The sequence below is a fragment of the Phyllostomus discolor genome, chromosome 5 (assembly GCF_004126475.2).
Source record: "Phyllostomus discolor isolate MPI-MPIP mPhyDis1 chromosome 5, mPhyDis1.pri.v3, whole genome shotgun sequence".
Classification (NCBI taxonomy): Eukaryota; Metazoa; Chordata; class Mammalia; order Chiroptera; family Phyllostomidae; genus Phyllostomus; species Phyllostomus discolor.
This window is the reverse complement of record NC_040907.2, coordinates 141,834,233-141,858,808: the sequence shown is the minus strand read 5'-3', so window position 1 is coordinate 141,858,808 and position 24,576 is coordinate 141,834,233. Positions and strand designations below refer to the sequence as shown.

Genomic DNA, 24,576 nt, shown 5'->3' with positions numbered 1-24,576 from the left:
AATGCGATGTAATGGTACATTTTATATATATTTTTTACTTTTGATGGGTAAAGCCAACACCTTTTCTCACTTACGTTTAGCTCCTGTAAAATACAGAGCCCCTGCAGCACTGTAGTGCCGAGCAGATAAAGTTGCTTTGATTTGAACTATTTCTAAGGACACAGCCAGCATTGAACAGTTTTGTTTGTATTCAGTGCTGAAGTGAGCTAATCAGCAGGTGAGGAAAATAAACTGTGCTTAGGAACGACAGTCTGACTGACATCCAAGGACCCAAGGAGTCTGTGTGAGAGCATCCGAGGGGCGAGATGGGGTGGGCCCCAGAAAGATCACAGACTGAAATATCCCTCTGATATCTTCTGTGACCTACTATGATTGAAATCAAATCAACAAGTGTGTGATTGTTTAGTCTGGGTACAAAAAAAATATTTTGCTAGTATTCCTTTTTGCTGTTTCCTTTTGTAAGCTAATTTTGGAAGGATAAGCCATTCACTTACGTCTTCATTTATTCACTTATGAAAACTGAGCACCTACTGTGGGCAGGTCAGAGAAGCTTCTGTCTCCCCTGGAAGAGGTGAACCACGCCTGAACATTCGGGGCAGCAGAGGGAGCAAGCTCATGCCAACGCTCACATCCCAGTGACCCTTCTTCTCTTGGGATGTAATTCAACTTAGTCTCTCTCAAATACTATTTCTCTGCTTCATTGTGCTAATTTCAATGATATTTTGGTTGTCATTTGCTTTCCTGAGCTGTTTGTAACAGCTTCCTATAATGAGGATTATTTGCAAGGCTATTTTAAATACTTTTGGCACATTTAAAAAGATAATTCAGAGTTCATGGTTGCTTTTGAAGCAATTGTTTCAGTAAAAATTTTATTTTTCCCTAATTGTTTTTTTAGTATAACTTTTGGCTCTACACTGATTAAAAATGCAGTTTAAGTTCAAAATGTGACCCTGGACATATGTGGGCTTGGGCTACTGCTCTCTTGATTTGCAGTTTCTTTACATCTAAAATAGAAATAAAAATACGTAGTTCACAGGGAAGTACTACATAAGATAGCACATGTCTCATTGGGCCCAGAACTCGGTAAATGGTAGCCATGATTACAACACTACTCATGATAGTATTCACCACCTAAACATGTCATACACATTTATTTCCTATGAATGAGCTGTTAAGGGAAAGTTTTGAGAGACTTTCCTTGCTTAGCTTGCTTATGGTTTTACTTTGGTACTATACATTCATCATATTCCTAGCTCCGTTTATGTCATTTTTTCCTTTCAAAACCTTCAGTGATTTGTAATAGCTTGTGAAATAAACACTGCATTCCCTAGGCTGGTGTTCTAGGACCTCTGCCAATCAAACCAGATTGCTTGCTCTTCTCCAAACTCACTCTGCATGATTCCCCTGTACTTTCATCAGACTTTGCCCTCCACACTAAGACTCTTCATCTCCTAGTTTCCACCTATTTCTTCCCCTTGATGTCCAAATTGTATTAGTTCTTTGATGCCTAGCTCTAAGAACCTTGCCTGATTGCTTCCGCTGAAGATCATTGCTTCCTTCTTCACGACTTCTGTAGCATGTTTTAGAGCACTTGGCCCTTTTATACTACCTGTTAAATTGTAATTTACATAATATAACTTGACTTTCATTGGTTCCTTTCCTCAACTCCTGCAGTAGTTTAAGTGTGTGTAGGAGTTCACCAATGTCATCAACAGAAACTCACAAATGTGCCTGGTCTGTTACCACTTAGCCTTTGCAGTTGTATTCCTCTCGCTGTGCTTCAATGCTACCCTCGTGGGTAGCACGGAGTCTACTGTTGACGTTTGCTTTGCTACTTCCGCCTGAGAGTAACTGGATGCTATGGTTCCTGCCCCTGCCCTCCTTTTCATTGAGCTATCTCATTAAAACTGAAGCTACATTAACAGAAACAATAAATGATTGAATAACCTCTATTTTTCATCAATCATGACAAAAGGATGCCATTATCAAACCTCTGTGCATATCATTTATTATTTATTTTGATTTTAAATAAAAGGGTTTGAGATAGGGAGGTTAAATCCCACATATTGAATATACATCATTTTTGCAATAGCCAAGTGTTTAGAAATCCTGCTTTTCAAAAAAAAAATCCTCAAAAGGATATCTTAAGGAAACAAGAAACAGGCTTATGCTATACTTGATGGCATTCTTCCACTTTTCTGAATGGAGTTTGAGGAGATATTAAATATTGCACCTAGTCATTGAATGATAAATCTCAGGTTTAAGTTTAGTGTGAATGGCTTATGAAGTCTTCAGTTACTCTGTTCTCTGACAATTAACTTGAAGTCAAAGAAAGAATAATACACAGTGTGAGGACTGGAGTTCCCAAGTTGCGTTCTTTGAAACTCAGACAAGAATGGCAGGGAAGTGGAGAACAGGCAGCCCCCACAGGGAATCAAACTGTGCCTTTCTTCTCAGCGCTGCCCTGGGCTTTATACCTAAGTCTAGCTCATCAGATTGCTACATAGCACATCCTAACGTGGCTGTCAAGTTAGTGTGCTAATGTTATACAGTCTGCTTCTCTACTATTCTCATGTGCTTAGCAAAAGTGAATGTTGATTAAAATAAAAATATGAATAAAGATTTATAATGTTTCACATAAGAATTTGATGATTGACATTGGCATCAATTTATACAAGTGGATCTTAACTGTGGGAAAATGTCATCTGGCAATGCGGGATATACCTTTAGTGGTTATGACTCAATGTGGAGGGGCGCTACTTCTGTCCAGTGGGTGGAGGCCAGGGACAGTCCTCCACATGGGCAATTATCCATCCCCCAAAGTCCGGAGTGCTGAGGTGCATAAAACATGACTTATGTAATACGAACATTGCACTAGTTCTTATTTCTTAAACAGCCTAGGTAAACAGCCATTGGTTTAGAGGACTATGTCTGAGGGATATTTTTGAAGATATATAGGGCCTGGAACAAATAACACCCCCACCTTTTTTTTTTTTTTACAAAATCACAAGCAGGTAATTCTGTAACATAACAATATCATGTTCAAGCATACCATATGACATTTTAGGTGAACTGTTAAAATTAAAACTATCAATTATTACACCTACATTATTACTCTGCCAACCATATTCAAGCAGGTGTTACCTCAGCCAAACCCTGTATATGTTATTTGTATACACATGCACATGCATACACACACACATGCATATATGTATATACACATACACAGGTGTATTTATGCAAGGGATTAAATTAAGTTATTGCTAAAATGCATTAAACTGTAATACACAATGTTTCCCATGCATTTTGCTCTCCTGGGGGACACCACACAAAGTAGCCTAAGCAATTAGGTAGAATGGGCAAGTACAAAGGCTTGAGTTTCTTTAGGATGGCACATTACATCAGTGAGAAGGCTACTGTTGCTGATGTCTGTCCTGTGTGTCTACAAAGGTTGAAGGTAAGGGACAGGTGAAGGAAAGGAAGGCTTTCCAGCTCTTTCTAGATATTGTTTATCAGTAAAGCTCAGTCACTGTGTTTGTGATATGTTTAAAAGATGAAAGTTTAATAATTAAAAAATTATCCACAATTTATCATCTTAATTGAGGTGATGATTTTATGGGTGTATATATCTGTCAAAACGCACCAAATCATGCAATTTAGGTAAGTGCAATTTATTATATCTAAATTAGTTCTCACTTACATTGTAAGCGCATACATTAACACAATCTCACTGTAAAAAGTTTAAATAATGTGTGTCTTATAAAACATGACAGTTCCCTCATTCCTCACTTTGCCTTTCCTCTCCTAGGGTAACAACCATTAACAGTTTGGTATAAATGGTGTATGTGTGTTTTATATATATCATGTAAAATTACTAATATAAATAAAATAAAAATTTTTTTTGCTAGCTTTTCCCACCCATATCTTAGAGATCTTCCTACAGGTCTATCTCATGTCTTTCTTGATAGCTACACAGCATATTGTAATGTGACTATATCATCAATTATTTAATCACTCATCTAGGTTTTTTTTCTCTTTCACAAACAGCAAAAATCATGGAATGTCTACACTAATCATTTTAATAAGTTTAATTTTTAGAGGTAACATTGCTCAGTAAAAGTAAACAAATACTTAAAACTTAGATAACTACTGCTGAATTGCTTCTTACAAGATTTTAACAATTTAGGATCTCATGAGTATTTGGGAGATCCCAATATGGAGTATTATCAATCACTTAAATTTTGCCAATTTGATAGGCAAAAATAAATATTCTTGGAAAAGATGTACATCTTTGTTTTTGTCATTCTGTATTGGAATTTTGGTATTTTTACTGCTTTTTAGGAGTTTTTTCCTATTATGGGTACCTACTTTGTTTTGTATTTGTATAAAACATTATCTATGATTAAACAGAATTACCATATGACTAAGCAATTCCACTTCTGGATTGGAAGAATTGACAGCAGAGACTTTAACAGATATTAGTATGTAGAAGCCAATAGCCAAAAGGTGAAAGCAACCCAAATGTCCGTCACCAAATGAATGCACAAAATGTGGTTTACACATACAATGGAATATTATTAAGCCTTAAAAAGGGAGAAAATTCTGACAAATGGTATAACATAGATGAACCTTGAGGACATTATGCTAAGCCAGTTGCATAGGAAAAACACTGTACGATTTCACTTACAGGTATCTGGAGTGGTCAGAGACACAGTAGTTTATAGACACAGAATGTAGAGTGCTGTTTGCCAGGTGCAGGAGAGAGGGAGGATGACGAGTAACTGTGTGAACAGTTTCAATCTGGGAAGACGAAGATGTTCTGGAGTTGGCTGGTGGTGGCGGTGGTGGCACAACAGTGCGAGGGTAGTTAGCGGCATTGAGTTATACTGCTTACAAATAGTTAAAATGGTGAATTTTATGTTATATGTATATGTTACTATGTTTAAAAAGTGGGAAAATATTTTGTGAATATGTTGTATTTGAACATAAAGGTACACAATATATTTAAACTATATATTATATACATATTTTCTCCTAACCTGTTAATGTTAGTTTTCTCTGCAGTAATATGAAACGCCACTTTCATAATAAAATGTGGAGGTGGTCCTTTAACAGCATGTGTTTAAACTGTGCAGGTCCACTTACCCACAGGTTTTTAAAAATAAATACTGTAAATGTACTTTCTTTTCCTTATGATTTTTAAACACTTTTTTTTCTAGCTTACTTTATTGTAAGAATACAATATGTAATACAGATAACATACAAACTGTGTGTTAATCGACAGTTTATGCTATTGGTAAAGCTTCCAGTCAATAGTAGGCTATCAGTATTAAGTTTTGGGGGAGCCAAAAGTTCTAAGTGAATGTTCAAATGCATGGGAATTTGGCATCCCTACCCTGAACCCCTACGTTGTTCAAGAGTCAACTGTATTTTCATGTAGATCTGGATCTTCTTCAAAACTGTTTTTCATCGGTTCATTTTTTAAATTACTCATAACATTTGTTTAATTACTATAGCTTCATAATACACTTAATGGTTGGGAGGAAAGGGGCACAAATTTTTTTCAAATACTTTAGATTATTTTTCTGCAATATTTTAATATAAATTTTTAAATCAACTCATTAACTTCTATTTAAAAATATTTTTTACTTAACAAAAATTTTAAACTACAGTTCACATTCAATATTATTTGTACTAGTTTCAGGGGTACAGCATAGTGGTTAGGTAGTCATGTACTTTATAAAGTGTTCCCCTAGATATTCCCAGGACCCAGCTGGCACCACACATAGTCATTACAATATTACAGATTGTGTTCCCTGTGCTGTAGTTTATATCCCCACGACTGTTTCGTAACTACCAATCTGTACTCAGTCCCTTCACCTTTTTCACCCAATTCCCCAGCTCCTCTCCCCTCTGCAGCCACCAGTCTGTTCTCTATTTTTGAGCCTGTTTCTATTTTGTTTATTCATTTATATTGTTCTTTAGATTCCACATATAATAAGTGAAATGATGCAGTGTTTGTCTTTCTGTGACTGACTTAATTAATTTAGCACAATACCCTCTAGGTCCATACATACTATCTCAAATGGTAGGATTTCATTCTTTTTAGTGGCTAAGTAATACTCCATTGTATATATGTACCAGGGCTTTTTGATCCACTTTTGGAATTGCATTGAATCTACAGGCAAATCTATCTGGGAAGATATATCCTATTTAGTTTCCAGGAAGTTTTGATTAATCATTCCACTCTTAGTTTTCTATGTATAATCATTGATTACTATTAAAATTATTCTTATTTGATGTTTTGTAATTTTTATGCCTATGATCCTTCTCCAGTTTTTTTGGTAATCTCTTTTTTCCTTGTTTAATATTTTTTTTGTAATCTCTTGCATACAGTGTCTCCATAATAGTAGCAATAGAAAAACTGCTTACTCAAATGCTACAGGCTAGTGAACATTCTCTATTATACAGTATATTAACTATTTAGTAATTTTGTTTTTATTGGATAAATGACTTAATTTTTATAAAGTAAAATGGGTTTTTTGTTCTCTAAGATATTGCATAATGATAATTCAAATGTATGCTATGTTTTTCTGTTAAACAATTATACATATATGAATTTTCAAGGTTAGTTCTGTCAGGGAACTCTGTTTCTTTAAGCAATTTAATTATTTTAAAATTAAAGTTATTGGGGTAACATTGGTTAATAAAATTATATAGGTTTCAGGTGTCCAGTTCTCTGATGTATCAGATATGTGTTGCACTGTGTGCCACCCTCCAAAATCAAATCTCCTGTCACTATATTTTGACGTCCTTTACCCAACCCAGCTCTCTTCCCTCTGTTGTTTTTGTGAGATTTTGTTTGTCTTGTTTGTTCACTTGTTACTTTCAGTTTTATATCCAACATAGGAGCAAAGCCATATAATTCTTAACTTTTTCTAACTGACTTATTTCACTTAGATTGATGGTCTCAAGATCAATTCATGTTTTTGCAAATGGCAGTATTTTATCTTTTCTTATGGCTGAGTAACATTCATTGTATATATTGGGTTGGTCTAAAAGTTTGTTTAGTTTTTTCCATAAAATAAAAGACACCTTTTTCCATTATCACCAACAACTTAATTGATTTGGATATTTTCAGTATGTTGGCTACCTCTGCATGGCATACTGTTGATTGTTCTCAATTAATGTCTCAGTTTGATGGCTACCAACTTCAACTGGTCTACCCAGCTGTGGTGTATCCTCCACCGAGAAATCTCCAGCATAAAACTTCAAACCACTTTTGACACACTTGATCTGTCATAGGATCTTCTCCATACACTGTACAAAACTGTTTATTTTTCGTTTCAGTTGTGTTTTTACCTTTCCTGAAATAATAAAGCACAATATGCCAAAAGTGTTGCTTATTTTCTTCCATCTTCAGTATTAAAATGGCTATACAAAAATTCACCAGTTTTGAGGGTTTTTTGCAGGCTTGGAACAAATTTTATTTTATTAAAAAAAATTTTATTGTTCAATTACAGTTGTCCCCATTTTCCCCTCATTACTCTCCCCTGCCCTACCCATTCCCACCTCCCACATTCAGTCCTCCCCCCCACCTTGTCTTTGTTCATGTGTCCTTTATAAATGTTCCTTGATCCTTCCCCTTCTTTCTCCCACTATCCCCTTCTCCCCCTCCTTTGTGGTCACTGTCAGTTCATTTTTTATTTCCATGTCTCTGGTTCTGTTTTGCTCACTTGTTTGTTTTATTGATTAGGTTCCACTTATAGGTGAGATCATATATTTGTCTTTCACTGCCTGGCTTATTTCACTAGCATAATGCTGTCCAGTTCCATCCACGCTGGCACAAAGGGTAGGAGTTCCTTCTTTCTTTCTCCTACATAGTATTCCATTGTGTAAATGTACCATAATTCATGTTTATTTTTTTAAATGCATGCTGACATGACAGGGATCACAATACAATCTAACAGAATTGTTTCAACTGACGTTAAAGAGTTCTAAGCGCTTCTAGAACTGTCTCACAGAAAAAAACAAACTTTTTCAGCAACCCAATGTGTACCACGTCTTCATCCAATCATCTGTTGAAGGACACTGGTTATTTCCATGTGTTGGCCCCCATGAATAATGCCGTAGTGAGGAAAGGCTCATTCACTGCTGGTGGGAGTGGAAACTGGTGCAGTCACTGTGGAAAACAGTAGGGAGGCTCCTCAAAAAATTAACACTGAGTTACTATGTGACCTAGCAATCACTCTTCTAGGTATCTTCCTGAAATATTTGAAAACAATTATTTGAAAAGATGTATGCACCCCTATGTTCTTTGCAATTTAATTATTTTAACCTGATTTTCTGGTGAATGAATTTTCACAACCACAAGGAAAAAGTAGTTTTTATGGGAGAAGTAAAGAAAAGAGGCTGATTTTAAATGAACATAAAACCCAGTGAGAAGACCATAGTGCCACTTCATTGGTGTCATTGATAGTACTTGGCTGTTTTCAGATATCAACTTTGGAGTCTCCCATGTCACTTACTGTAAAATTTCCCTGTTATAGCATTTTATAAAATCCTCAGTGCCTTCTTGGATAGAAATTTGTCATTGGGGAGGCATTCTGAGAGGCCCTTCACTTGTACTTTCTAGCAAGTAGCCTTGTCTGGCCCATACCAGCTCCACCTGTGGTGCCTTGTCCAAACAATTGCCTATGGTTTTCAGAGAACTCGCTCATAGAAGAATTCATTCAAAAAGATTGTCCATATACTACTAAAAATGACTCCTCCTACCCTGGCCAGGTGGCTTAGTAGGTCAGAGCATTGTCCCATGCACCAAAAAAGTTGTGGGGTCGATTCCTGGTCAGGGCACATATCTAGGTCACAGGTTCCATCCCTGGTCGGGGTGCATGGGACAGGTAACTGATTGGTGTTTCTCTCTCTCTCTCTCTCTAATCAATAAATATATCCTCAGGTATGGATAGAAAAAGAGAGACTCCTTTTTAATTAAAGTTTTGGTTAACTATATCATAGAAGTCAACTAATTCTTTAATTTGGCAGGTTAAACCTTTGGTTTCAAAAAGTAAACATGTCAAATTGGTTGTTTGGTAATTTTAGCTTTCTTCTAAGCAACTTTATTTCTCTCTCTCTCACTCTCTCTCTCTCTTTTTCTCTCCCTTCACCCACACTCCCACACACCCTCTCAGTGTATAGCAAAGGGCCTGGGACTCATAGAAAAGTGAGCAAAAATATTTGTTGAATGAATGACACCTAGTACATCTGCTCAAGTTACACAGACATTTTAATTTTCATTTCAAAGAAAGAATGCCAGATCCATGATACCTTTCTTAATAAAGCAAAGATTCCTGATGTGAAGGGCCCTTCTCCTGCATCTTTCCTAGAATGCTCATTTGAAATTTGCACTAAAGGTAAATCTGTTTGTCTGGCTATGAAGGGGAGGAAGTTGTCACTTCTGACTCATGACAACACCACAGAGTTTGATCCCCACCTGATTGATAAAAATGTGCTAGAGTCCAATCCCCAGCAACTTGTGGAATTTCCCATTTGTTCTTTTTTAAATTGAACTTACTGGGATGACATTGGTTAATAAAGTTTATAGGTTTCAGGTGTACGATTCTATAATCTATTATCTGTGTATTATATTGTGTTTTTACCACCCCAAGTCAAGTCTTCTTCCAACACCATTTATCCCTCCTTTACCCTCTTTTACTGCCCCCACACTTCTTTCCCTCTGGTAATCACCATACTGTCATCTGTATCTATGAGGTTTTATTTTTTTAGCCACCCAACCCCCAACTGCCCATCTCTCTAACAGTTGTCATCCTTCACTCCATTAATGAGTCTGTCCCCATTTTCCTTGTTAGTTCAGTCTGTTCATTAGGTTCCACATGCGAGTGAAATCATATGGTACTTGTCTTCTCTGACTGGCTTATTTCACTTAGCATAATACTCTCCAAGTGATATGAAGAACAAGTATCATTTGTTCTTACCATTAAAGAACAAATATCATTTCTGTTCTTACCATTAAAATATCCAAATGTTCAGAATGGAGACGTTTTTAGAGGAAGAGTTTATTTTTATTTACTGACATACCCCAACTAGAGAAAATGATTTAGAAGAAATATACTATGACTGAAACACACACACACAACACACACACACACCACACACACACACACACACCCTAGCACCACCTCATGTTACACTAAGGTATTCCTGGCAGAGATTCTTACTGAAGATTTCAGCCGCAGGCTGAGTAATGTCTGCTTGTCTGTGCATTGTAAAACGATCTCCCATTATTGGATGAAGTCTTGAATGAAGGGTGGAGGGTACTGTGTCTCAGCTCAATATCCTCTGTATTTCTGCCGCCTCTTTGCTCTGTGCAGACTGCGGGTGCCTGAAAAGGCTGCTGTGGGAAGGGGAGAATTCTGCTGAGCGAAAGCACTTTTCAGTGCAGGAGGGAGACTTTTCATTGTAATGAATGCAATTATTTAAAATTATTATGGGAAAGTTTTGAGTGTTTCTTCCTCCTTCCCACTTTTATTAGGGCGGCCAAATGGAGCCCTATTTAACACAGATGGGAAAATGTAATTGTTGTGGCCCTAGGAGATGTTACCTGTGAATATGGGAGCTTTATTTCTCCTGGAATACCATAGGTCCAGTGGAACTTTTTTTTTACACCTATAAAAACAAGTTTTGTGTTTTTATAATAAAGGACTAGATATTTTGAGAAAATAATATCCAAATAAAAGTGCCCTCATCAAATCAGAAATAGCAAATAAACTAGTGAGCTAACTGCAATTTTGATTAGAAACCCCAAACATCGCAACAATTAGGGTTGAGAAACTGTTAAAAGTTAGTGTTCCTTACACCTAGTGATGATTTTTCAACGCTTTTTACACGGGACTGCTAATTTGAAACAACAGGAGATAAGCACAGATGAATGTCTCTATCAACAAAAAGGAGGTGGCGAGAGATTTAGGACTAGAGGTGATTTTATCTGGACATAGATTTCCTTAAAAAACATACATATACAATAATGTTTGACTTTCTCCAAACATCAGACCACTCTGCGATTGTGACTGAAATACTGAGTCAAACAACAAATGCCCGTTTTTTAAGGTTGCAAAGAGCTGTGGATACCGTCGATGAAGGAGGGCGCGCACTCTCTGAGTGTGGTCCTTCCGCCTGCCTCGTTCCGAGCACTGCAGCTCGAAATGGGACACTTGTATTGTGTTGCGTTGGGATAATGATCTGGGAGTTAGGAAATAACAACACTAAGGCAGCAGGCGAACATCCAAACCAGATATTGAGTCTTTTGTGTCCAATTTGTGTAAAAATGTGTGTTTGTGTATAGCTGTGCTACTATATGAATATAATATTTAACGAGGCTGACACAGTTCTGGGCAATGGTAAGTGGTTCTCTCCGTAAAGAGGGTCTGGGGACCCGAGGAACATGGATGCGAGGGAGACTGAGCTTTCATTGTGTATCCTTCTGTGTTGTTTGAATTCTACGTATCTATTTTCTAAATTTTATAATTTATAAAAAGATATTCCAAGTAGATGAATCCAGTTTCTCCCATATTGAAAATCAAACCAAAACATCAAGTCAAATCAAATCAAAAACTGAACTCGGAAGAGGATTTGTACTCCTTCCCCACCACTCGTCTCAAATATTTAACTAGTTCCTGAGCCTGGAAGGCAGTGGGATGTAGAGACACCTAATTTCCATGGGTGACTATGGAAATATCCAATTAATTGATAAAAATACAAGATTATTTAAGTGTATTCCCAGAGCCAAACACCTTATCAAAAACATGTTATGTTAAAAAAGAACTGCTATTTTACAGATGAGAAAACTAAGGCTCAGCAGAAGGAATAATGTGCCCAAGGTCACAGAGCTAGTTCATGGCACAAGCTGAACTGCAGTAATGTTTCTACCCTGTAGTAACTTAAACCCGTGAATGGTTCCAGTCCTTTCTAGAACCTGTGTGCGGGAGGATATACATTTCAGTCATGATAAGGTATAGCTTTAAACATACATATCTTTTATGGAAGAGAGTTTACCGTACTTAGAAGACTATTCAAATTATCGTCAGTCTGCTTTAAGCAGTTTATAATTTATAACAACTTTTTATGTCCTGAAGTACCCATTTTTGAACTGCACTAAAGCAGTTTCACTAAAAATGACTCTTTTCAAGTCAGGCATCTGAGAATAGTAAACTAGATCTGGCATTTTAATTAACATTTTTAATGGTATTTGAGCAATTCATTAGTTTTATCATGTTTTCTAACCAGTTGCCACAAACTGAGGGATTTAAAAGAAAACTTATTTGTTGTTTCACAGTCCTGGATCTAAGTCTGGACGTAGCACGGCTGGACCCTCTTGATCAAGGTCATATAAGGCTGAAATCAAGATGTCCAGCATTCTGCTTTTTCATTGGGAACTCTGGGCTCTCTTTCCACCTCTTATGGTTGTGACAAGACTCATTTCTTGCAGTCGTAGGACGGAGGTCCTTATTTATTGCTGCCGGTCAGTCAGGCCCCCTTTACAGCACCTAGACTCCACCTGCATCCCTCATCACGTTGCCCCTCAAGTCTTCAAAGACAGCAGTGGGCAATCTCCCTCAAGTCAAGTTCCTCTCACACTTAGCAAACTGCTGTTCAGATAGAGACCAATCTCTTTTAAAGGCTCACCTGATTAGGTGAGGCCCATCCAGATGATTTTACCTGAAAGTCAACAAACTGACTTGGGGCTTCAATTACATTTGCAAGAATAATTTCACAGCAGTACCTTGACTAGTATTTAACAACTGGAGAAGATGTATGTATATAAATATTACCAGCAGCAGCAAGACTGTCTACTCTGCCCCCTGCTGTGTTTCTTTTCTGCTGAGAATCAAAGTGGGGATACATTGTCATTTTATTTATGTTTATTTATATAGGGTTGTATTTAAATAACAACATCTTGTTTTCATCTTACTTTATGTTAACCTTAATATCCAGGTGCAAGAAAATTTATTCCTCATATCTTTAATATTTTGTTTACTTATTTTTAGAGAGAGGGGAAGGGAGAAAGAAAGGGAGGGAAACATCAATGTGAGCTTGTCTCTCACACACCCTCCACTGGAGACCTGGCCCACAACTCAGGCATGTGCCCTGGCTGGGAATCAAACCAGCAACCCTTTGTTTTGCAGGCTGGCACTCAATCCACTGAGCCACAGCAGCCAGGGCACTCATATCTCCACTTTATAGTTGGGAAAACTGAGGCTCCAGGAAATAAAATTATTTGCCTGAAGTCCCACAGCATCTCTGTCTCTGTGTTCCAGGTCCAATGTTTTTAATATACTGCAGAATTTGGTTTCTATAATATTCAAGTACTGTTAGTTTTATTTTTCATAGTTTCTGGGAAGAATTTTTTCAAACCTGTAGATAGATATCCTAGAAAATTGTAAGAGGCAATGGTCTTGCTGCATCATGAGACAGAACTCCATTTACACCACTAGGAAAATCATTTATGTATGTTTTACTTGGGGGGCATATTTTTTCAAAAATAACTGATTCATTGTATAACTTAAGTAAATGGAAACTGACTAATTTTGAAGTTTGTTAAGCTGAGGCGACTTAACTTTGCTATTTTTCCTGTTCTGTGCAGTGGTTAACATAGATGTGTGTGTGTCTCAGGATGTAAAGCTTTTATCTTGCCCAAGGTGTGACCACACTTTATGGCCATGCGAACATGGTTTAGGTAACAATGTTAAAGCCACATCCAGTGTGATGTAGAATTAACTGAAAATGCTCCAAGCTAGTATTAATCACAAAGTTCACTGTAATCTGTATAGAACCAAGCAGACTCCATCTTAACTCTTCTCAACGTTTTCAACTCAGCTGAGCTTCATGAATGAATGTTATCTGTAAGAACAGACTGATAATTTCAACACGTGAGTCACAGGGAGAGCCGAATGCCTCAGAATCACCGAAGGTGGTGAAGATGAAATGAACCCTAGGTGATTTCCACTCTCCATTTTCCAAATGAGGAAAATGACTCCCAGTGAAGTTTAGGGATTTGCCCAAAGCACACCACCCAGGAAGTGATAGGGCTGAGACTCGCGTACATGTTTTTGCTTCCAAGTCCAGTGCCCTTTGTTCGCCAGTTGTATCCCTTGATGTAAAATGTATTGCATGCAGTTTTCCACAAACACTTGTCATTTTTGTAACCAAGAAAAATGTTCGCATATAAGGCATTAAAAGCAGAGATATGGTTTGAAATTTTTCTCCCTGCCCATTTGCATATGACTTCATTTTCTTTTTCTTTTTGCTCTGGATCCCTGTAATGTGCAATAAGGCCAACGTTGATCCAAGAGTGTGGCAATGGGAATGATCCACCTGCTCAACAGCAAATGCAGGAATTGCTTGAACTTAGACCAATAACATATTTTTGAGGAGAGGAGTGTTTTACCACTGACATTGTTTAGAATTCCTGGTATATAGCAATAATAAAAGTGGACTGAGTTTTAGTCAGTTTTATTATTTTTTTAAAAATTTATGACAATGACCTGTATTGAAGAACGGGAATTTCAGGTTCTTTACATATTTTAAATTTATTGATTCATTTTGGAGAGAGAGGAAGTGGTGGTTGGGGGGAAGGAAACAGAGAGAGGGAGAGAGAGAGGGAGAGAAATATTGATTTGTTATATCCATTTATGTATTCATTGGTTGAGTCTTGGATGTTCTCTGACCGTGTATTGAACCTACAATGCTGGCATTCTTTAGAACAATGTTCCTTATGGTGGAGGGAAAGCACCACCATAACATTTGAAGGTACCTGTACTTTTTTTAAAAACTGAATTATATGATATACATTATTATTATAAGGAAAACACCTTTGGGAAGATATTGATTATTGAGAAGCCAGACACTTAGAGACTGATCAGGGTTTATATGGGATTTTAAATGTGCTGTGTCCTAAGTAACAAAGAACTTTCAGTTTGTATGTCATTGAGCTGATGGAGAAGGCAACGTGTGTGTGTGTTTCAGGCGGAAGCAGTGCTACACGGCCTGGGTCAAATCAGGACACTGTGGTCGTGGGCAAATTACCTAGTCTGACCTAGCATTAGCTTCTCCATCTGCAAAATGGGAATGAATAATGCAACCTATTTTGTGGATTCACTGTAAGGATTAAAACCACTCAGTCACATAAAGGGTTTAGCCCTGTGCTGGCGCATATTAAACACTCAGTAAACGTTTACCATCTCTGTCATCATTACCCAGGGCCTAAAATATTTACAAGGTTTTAATTTTTTTAAATGTTTTACTGTGACACAAAATTTTGCTTGTTTTCTTTATGTGTCTCAGATATGAAACATGAAAAGACTCTCACAGGTATTTAAGGATATTATCTTCTTATGATTTTTATTTAGCAAATTTCTCCAAGGGCACTAGATGGCGACCTTCTCCTTTAAGGGGAAAAATAGGGATTTGTAAATACTTTTGTTTTGATAGTTGAAACTTACCGATGCAAACTACAAAGGGTAAAGTCACATCTTTGAACACTAGATTCTCAGAAATGTAGAATTTCCAGATTATCAGGTTTCAAACTAAAAGCAGTATGGTGGGGAAAGTACCCTCTGTGGGAAATCTTGGATTCAAACTTCTGCCTTTGGGTGATCTTGGATTTGACCTTTCAAGATCTCATTTTCCTCTTTTATAATATGAACATCTTGGGTTACCTCATCTTTAAAGTTGCTTTCAGCTCTAAAATGCTATGATTTTAAATAATTCAAGGTATATTCTTCTACAAGGCTGTCTTTTCTCAAGTGTTCCTTGTACTTTAAGTATTTCTTAAGGCAATGGTCCAAATTCAATGTCAAGTGTCAACATTAACTTAAGTTAAAATTGACCTATTCAAAATTAAGACTTATTTTATAAGATATGGATGAATTTAGGGTTTTGAGGTGTGTGTGTATGTATAATCTTTGTATAAATGTTTCTTTTTAAAATAAACATGAGAAACATTTGAATAATATCTTCATTTAAGATAGTGTGAGACTTGAAAAAACCTGTCTGTCATTCAAAATCTGTATCTCTTCCATAAAGTTCAACCTGTGCCTAGATTACTGAATGTGATAAAACTGTTTTTCTAATGCATTATTTTTAAATGTCAATTATTTTGAGTGTTTCTAAAAGGATTATAGCAGATCAAGTTGTTCACATATGGAAGGAACAGAATAGTAACCATCAACAAAACAGAGAGCCCTTTCTCAAATATGAGTAGACACAGCCAGTCTTGATCACCTGGTGCCATGAAGAAATTCAGATACAGTTTGAAATGTTTTTAATTTAAAATAATCAGATGAGTACAACTAACATAGATAATAAAGAAACCCCAGAATAAAATATATATTGAGATTTATTTATAAACAAAAGTATGTGCCTGCTTTTTCTCTACTGAGGTATTTCAGACAAGGCATAAAGACTTTTTTTAAATAAGTAGCTAGTGATTATACATTGATCTTTTTAGGAAACATTACTATTTCAGAGGGAACAATTTGGTATATTAGTTTGGATCTGTATTTTTCCTTTACACATTTTTTACTAATTTGTTAATTATAACCCGAAGAAATGTTTCTCCCACATACTCAAACTCTTAAATAGTGATTTATGTCATGAAAAATGTCCCTGGCCGCATATACATATAAAAAATAGAAAGTGTAGGAATTAGCAAGTACTCAGGCTCAAATGGGGAGAAACATCTCATTAGCGTTGGGTGAGGTGATGGATGCACACGGGAGGGAGAGATCCGGGTTCCTGGACCTATTTTTCCCCAAACCTGGGAGGAGGAGGGTGAGCCAGCAGTTTAGCCCTGGCGTCCACCACTTCAGAACCACGGCCATGCTGTGATGTAATTAGGAAGCTCTATATACAACTTTTAGCTGTAGCAGATGAAATAAAATCCAGACTCTAAGAATCTTACAACTAACGCATGGCCTTTCTCTTTTCTCGTAAACATTTGGCTCATTACCATATGTATATTCATCCAACTTCCCCACCAACAATTTTAGTTCACTATTTCCAGTAAAATTTTACACTGAAAAACACCCTGGAAACTGCTATTGCCCTGTCATTCTTATTAGTTGGGGTCACAACCACAGGACTTCCCAGTAAGAAATATATACATGCACCCACCCTTATCATCCAGGGCAGAAGAGAAGAAAAAGGTGAAAACAAAGGTAGATTTATGCAGATTATTGTCTAAAGTTAGTTTAATATTTATGAACACACACTCAGTCTTTAGGCTCCAGTTACAAGCGCTGCGTCATCCGTCGGATCACATGGTAATTGTTGCTATTTCAAGGATCAAGTGGCATAAAGCTCCCCCCCACTACCCCTACCCCACCCCTTTCCTTTGGTACCATACAGCATGGAAGAGTAATTATTGTGTGATGGGGTGAGATCAGGCTCTCTGGTCCAACCCTCCCAAGCTAGAAACCAGGCTCTCGGTGGGGTGGCGCGAGTGGTGTTCTCACGGAGTGATTGGGAAAGGGGGACGAGGGAGGGGGTCTCAGGGGAGGAAGGGCAGCTCTAATTGGTTTCTCAATGAAAGATAATCACCTATTCCCTGGAGAGGTTGGGGATTAGCACTCTGCCTCTCCTCTCCATCGCTTTTAGATTTCTCATCCTTCCCTCGGTGCGTTTAGTCCATTCAGCAGAAGTGGATCGAAGAAAGCGGCTCCCAGCGGCGCGGCATTAGGGCCAGCACTCCGCTGCGCGCTAGTACTTAGCGACCCATTCACTCACTTACTCTGCGCTCGCCTCGCCCGGCTGTCGTCTCAGCCACTGCTACCGCTGGAGGAAAAGTTTTGCGGAGGGGCTCAGGGAAAAAAAAAATGAGCGAGCTGGAGGAAGACTTTGCCAAGATTCTCATGCTCAAGGAGGAGAGGATCAAAGAGCTAGAGAAGCGGCTGTCAGAGAAGGAGGAGGAAATTCAGGAGCTGAAGAGGAAGCTCCACAAATGCCAGTCGGTGCTGCCCGTGCCCTCGACCCACATCGGCCCCCGAACCACCCGGGCGCAGGGTATCTCGGCTGAGCCGCAGACGTACAGGTCCTTCCACGACCTCCGACAGGCATTCCGGAAGTTCACCAAATCTGAAAGGTAGGCGCCAGGGCGCTGCGGGCCAGAGAGAAGGCCACCACGCCAGTGGGTGGGCCCGGATGCGGGTCGCGGTGGAGGCTCGGGGTCTGGGGGCCCCCGCTGCAGCAGCGGGGGCTGGTCAGCACAGGGCTGCTCTCCTGCGCGCACGGAGTGGGGGTGGCCCTGGCGGCTAGGGAATGGGAAGTGTTTATTTTTATTTCTGCCCATCACGTGCTGTGCTCGACTCTGCCGGGCTGGGAAAGGCGAGCTCCTCCGGGAGACGCGCCCCAGTGGCGTGGGGGTGGGGAGGACCAAGGAAAGTTTTCTTGCGCCCGCTAACTTGGTCACTCAGCACCCAGCTGCACTCACGCTGCCTCTCCTTTGTGCACCTCTGGCACCCCAGTGGGGGAACCCACCCCGGGACAGAGCCCCGCCCATCCTGGGGTGTGGACAGCTTCCCTGAGGCGACCCCAAGACCCAGGCCATGGGGCATGCTCAGTGGGGCCCCTAGAGCTGCCTCGGGAGGGGCACAAGGACGCTGGAGAGATTGGGTTCAGTTTAGGGACTGAACTTGCCCAGAGCCCACCCCTTGAGGGAAGGGCGCAAGGGCAGTGGAACAGGGAGGCAGGACTGTCACTCTTCTCGCCTTCAGGGATTCGTCCTCCAGGATGGAGGGGTGGGGGTGGGGTTCACAGGGTCTCTTTCCAGGCAGCTGTAATGTCAGCAAGAAACTGCAAAGAAACCCTACTTTCTGGATGTTCGTTTGGTTTGCTTTGTGTCCCTTCCAGAAATGCCACACCTTGGTCTGGCTGGTCTGGGTTTGGAGGCAGCTTGGTGACCTTGCACCTGAAGCAGGTTTGGTGCTACTGGTCAGCCCTGTCCCTGGGCGGATATTGCCCCTTCCTGGTTTGTCTTACTTTTGATAGGATGAAGGAGGGGTGGCTCTTTCTTCGGGTTCCTCCAGGATCCTTCCCTTCCTCATATTGCAAACTTTAGGAGCCAAATACTGCCAGTTCAAAGTTCTGTGTCGCCTGTTCCTTGTGCAGAGGAGGTCTGGAGATTTGGCCACAAGTAGGAAGCTTTTGCACTCCACTCGCCGCCTTCACCGGAGAAGGCCGATCGATTGGCTGCAGCATTAAAGCGCCTGTGGACATTAGGGAGAGGAAGTGCAGACTCCAAAGCCCATTACTGGCTTTTAGTCTCTGGAAGTGCATGGCTCAAAGTGCATTTTGCAGGATATTGAATATTCCATTAGGCGTGCCTTTATGCCCGCCTACCTCTTACCCCCTCTCTTTTCTTAGATCACTTGGTGTCTGGGTTTGGGGCTCAGGGGACCCCTAAATTAGTACCCCCCCCCCCCCTTAATTCTCTGACTCTGAGGCCAGCACGTCTAAAGAGCATGTCCTCTTCTCAGGTCTCCATCCACTACAGGACTCTCAGTGTCCCCACTATTCCAATACACACTCCTTCCTGGTCTGTTTCTCTTGTGTATTGATTACTGTATTTGTGTAGAGTGGGGAAGAGGAGCTGGGCAGCTCTTACTAGCTATTAGAAGAGGGCCTGGAGCTGGGAGTGTGTGAGGGAGAAAAACAGGGATCAGGCGGAAAGGATTTGCCCTAGGAACTCTTAGGAACTGTGGGCCCCTTCTGCACAGATGTCGTAAGGGACAGCTTTTGGATTTCCTGAGTGACACTTTGCTTACAAAATGACACTGTCCACATGTCACCTTTTTGGCCCAGCCTGCCTTGAAAATTTCTATCAGATGCAATAATGGTAGTCTTCCTTCTTGAGGCCAAGACTGCAAACAGAGCTACTATTTGGCCTTGCCCTTGGTTGGGAAGCTGCTGCAGTGTCTCGCCTCAGCTTGGCTGCACATTCCGGGGCCGCTGCCCTGCCCCGTGCACACCAGCTGGAATCAATCTGCCCACCTCTTTAAGAAGCCACTTCATCAGCGGTCACCCGGCAGCTGCTGGCCTCCCAGGGCTGACGGGCTGGGGCTTTATCGCATTTTTGAAATTTCAGTCCTCTGTGTTCAGGCCGTGCCCCTCAGAGGGTAACCAGCACCCCTGCACAGCACAGAGATTTCACCAAGGTCTGGAGAGGACAGAAGGAAACCCTCCCAGAGTCCACTCTCACTCAGGAGCTAGCTCTCAAAGAGGCACTTGAACTGTCCTTGACAAGAAACCTCTCTAGGAATGAGAGGAGGTTTTTTTTTGTGTGTACTGGGAGGGAGTGGGTAATCTTTCAGATGTACACATTGTCCTGCCCTCCTTTTTCTATCCCTTTCTCCCACTCCCCAGCATATTTGTGTTCGGGAATGGAAACATTCATCTTAAAAATGGATTGTGCACAGTAGAGGTCAGGCACAAGTTTGTGTCCAAAGAGAGTTGCTGGAGCTTTCCTTACTTTTCCTCCTTGATGATTTGTGCTGGGACAGAGGGTAAACTTTTTCCTACTGGGCACTTAGTTTTACACTTTCAAACGGAAGCATGGGGTGTATTTTCAGCAAGCTGACTCATTAGAGTGTAAAGAATTTTGACAGGTATAATATATGGGGACAGTAACCATTGGCATTAAGTACTCATCCTAACACTTAAAGAGACAGTACTAACTAATTATCATCTGGGAGACCCCTTATTTTCTGGCCAAGAAAGGAAATAATTTAAAAAGTGCTTCTTGTATACAACAGTTAACAGCAAACAAGATGATTTCAAAACAAAAGTGTGTTTTCTAATGTTTAGATATTTATATTTGGGGAGTAGATATCCCACCACCTCATGCATCTGTTGCTAAAAGCTATGCCATTCTGATTGGCTTACCCTGGCTGAAGGAGACTGCTTTATCGTAAAGCTGATATTCAATTGCAGTGGCTCTATGATTTGAATGATAGTTATTTATGCTGCAGGTTTGTTACAGACTTTACAGGATACTCAGTTTTTATACTAACAAGAAAAGAAACATATTTTAAAATTAATGAAATTGAATTAGATGATATTCCAGAATCATAAAATAGTTTTTGCCTATAATTACTGTTTTAGAAAATGATTGCAATCTAAATTATTTACATAATAGGTGACAAAGCTATCTTAAGCATTTATTGCAGTGGAAGGACATGAGAGAATTCACCAACTATTGTAATCAAGTCAGTACAATTACCCAGGTTCCCACGTGTCCAACAGAGGGTGGAAGGCACAATCCCCATTGAGAATGATCTAAGTGTCTAAGGAATGCTTAGATGGAAATTATACCAGGGAAAGGGAAGGCCTGATACTTGAGGCATAAGTATCAAGTGTACCATATGATGATCATGTTTAAAGAGAAAACATTTGACTTATTGCAGTGCTCATTTTTAGTCCCTTTAGAAATGACCAGTAGGGATCAATTGATTTTCATGGAAAAATGCAGGCTGTTTTGGAGATAATGATGATATTTTCAACTTTGTATTTTACTTTTTGCCAAATAACTCCAAGTATTTTACAGGGTTTTCTATGAACTCTTGATTCCCTGATGCATATACTCCTCATTAAGAATTGCCTAATATCTGAACTCTTTCCCTTAGTTTTTCATACATGCATACATTCCTTATTTTGGTTGTCCCCTTAGCACATGGTGGTTGTCGGTTTGTTTTTTTTTTTAAGTTGGCTTAAGCAAAGGCTGGAATCAATATTAATCTGTTACAGGCATAAAAGATTATATTCCAAAGCCATTTCAACTATTTTTGTCACAAATCTCTTGATTCTTAATGATGTAAATTCATTATTTGTAACTTGAACTTCTTCCCACTGGGACGTGGATGCTTTGGGATGAATGCCCCAGAAAACTCATTGCCTTTTTCATTTTTGATTTGATTCAGGTCTGGTTATCATGCAGACTAAATGAAAGGATTTGGCCTAATTTTAATATAAGTAACTTCATGAAACAAGTGGGTACCAGCTGACTTCTGGGCTTAGCCCAGTAATTGTTCATATAGAAAATACACAATAATTTAAAACAGCAATGACAACAATAATAAAAATAGCTGACCTTAGCAATTTTAGCACAATGCTAAGTTCTTTATCTACAGGAACACATTGTTTTCTCAGAACAGTCCCAAATGACATTCACTTTTCACAAGAGGAATCTGAGGCTAGAAGTTGTCACCTGCGTAAGATCTTGCAGCTAGCAAATGCTCTAAGTTTCCAACCCAAATCTTGCAGTTTTTTAGAGGCCAAGTTGCAAACTGCTACCCTGCATAGCTTTGAAATTGGGCCAGTTTCATCTTAGTAGCTGGTGAATCCTTTCCATAGGAAGAAATGAACCTCCCCTACGTTAAAATAGGATTTAAAAAATGTTTTAGAGCCAGCACTAAATTGACCTCATGAACAAGTGACCAATGAGCTCTCGTATTCAGCACATAGACCTTGGGTGCAGAGCCAGGCAAGGATTTTTGCAGGCTGTCCTGCTCTTGGGATTGTCGTCTACCAATCTTTCTGAAATCTTCCCTCCTAACCCAACTAACTTCTCCAGCTCAGTGTCATGTCACAGGCAAGGCTGATGGATAGTACAGTTGTGAACATGGTCTTGGTTGCCTCTTTTGGGTACCATTCACTGTACCCTTCGCCTTTTGCCTTGCAGATCCCGTATGCTAATCCCTTCATTCCTACCAATCCAGCAATCAAAAGGAATTTATTACTAAGTGACAGTATATCAATGTTAACCAAGTTATCCTTTCTTGATTAACAGAGTGATGTTTTAACAGGAACTTCCCAGAGAGGACATTCATTTAGTTTCCTCAGGTGGATAATACTCATGGCAAGAGTTTAAGGGGAGGCAGGATGAAGAGGAGAAGGGAAGGTTTTGGGTAGGATGGCTTGTCGAAAGCCTTGTGTCTTGCCATGTGTCATTTAAGTTCTGAGCACAAATGTGTCACATCTACTTTCAGTCAAAGCTTAACTGGAGGAGGGTACCCTGCTTGTAGTAATGACAACACTGAGCAAGTAATTACTGAAGTGCCTTTGAAAGGGTCTCAGAAATGGGAAGATTAGTTAGAGGTCTTAATTTTGCATCTGTACCAGACTTGATGAATTGATGTCTTCAATTTATAATCTATTTACACTTATTATTTAGGACATGGACACTTTGCTTCAGGGTTTGTTCAGGTCTGGAATCATGTACATTTTAAAAAATGTATTTGTTCTATTTGAATCAGGGATTGAAAGTTTAGGTTGATCATTTATATTTAAGCATGTACTCATTAGGGATTTGACTGACCTTCATGAAACTGTTTCCCACAGACCTGAAAAAACAAGAAGATATCCCATTTTTTCCCCCTTTCCTGACTAAACGCCTCTCACCACACTGTGCAGGAGACGCTGAGAGTGCATTAAAACCCTGTCTGGTGATAAGATTTTCAGGTGATTTCATAGTTGCTCGAAGTATGAATAATTATTTTCATTTGCCATTGAGAATTTGCTTATCGGAGTTCAGGACCCTATATTATCTAGGATTCTTGTAGCTCTTGGAAATTACTGTGAGCTCTGAGATAAACCAGGGATAGCATATCCTGTTTCACAAAAGTGAAAGCTCAGAAGTTTGGGAATTGTCAAACAGAAACACTGACCTTGAGTTCAGCTTTGCTGGTGTGCTCTGCTGTGGGGTTCCTGAAGATCGAAGAGGCTCTACCTATATGTGTATGTTTGTCTGTAGGAGTAATGTGTGTGTATATGGGTATGCATATATATACATGTATGTACATATATATATATACACACACACACACAAATTTCTACTTCATTTCACTCATTCATTTTATGATTTTATACCACTTAGAGTAGTTGTCATTGTGAAATTCTTCCAGGTTAGTCCAAATTGGTTTCTTGTGAAAAGGAGGATTTACTTCTTGGGCTGTTCTTACAGAACAGATCTGGCACCTTGAAGTTTGCTGAGTGCCTATGCTGGGTCCTGGGCACACAGCCACTGGTGCCTGTCAGCACGGGGCACTGGCGGCAGAACCAACCTTCATTGCTCCTCGTTGAAGCCCTACCTTTTGTGCTCACCCAGTGATCATTTTTTTACCTCCTCTTCTGTGTTCTTGGCCTGTGTTGTGTTTCTCTCGTTTGGGTTCCTGTGTTCCTGTGTTCCAGCATGACATCGGTCACTCCTGCCTGATCAGTTTGACTTGCAAACATCACATGACAGCAAACACAGAACAGAGTTCTTGCTCTAGATATTACTCCAACCTTTTAAAGTCCTTCGTGTCTTTAGATATTTCAGAAATTGCACAACTTAAATTTCCTAAAGTTTAAAAAATAATGATTAATTGTTCACATTGAAAATATACAATGGTTTAAAATATTTGCACAATGAAAAATGGATAGTTTCAGAAGTATAGCTTGAAATAGGATTATTTTCATATATAAAAACTGAAGTAGAACTGATCTCTTTATTTATTGTTGTTATTAAAC

The 24,576-nt window shown here is 39.4% G+C and overlaps 1 protein-coding gene across 2 annotated transcripts in view; it reads left to right on the top strand.

The window, feature by feature from the left end:
* Positions 1-24,576, top strand: part of PRKG1 (protein kinase cGMP-dependent 1) — a 1,342,121-nt gene that overhangs the window by 123,477 nt on the left and 1,194,068 nt on the right. Inside the window, exon 1 of one of the 2 annotated variants that reach the window (XM_028511229.2) lies at positions 17,584-18,154. The exons of the other annotated variant lie outside the window; for it this stretch is intronic. Coding sequence (XP_028367030.1) covers positions 17,889-18,154 — 266 coding nt within the window. The 5' untranslated portion in view covers positions 17,584-17,888. Of the gene's footprint in view, positions 1-17,583; positions 18,155-24,576 lie in introns of those variants that run through there. 2 annotated transcript variants of the gene reach the window in all.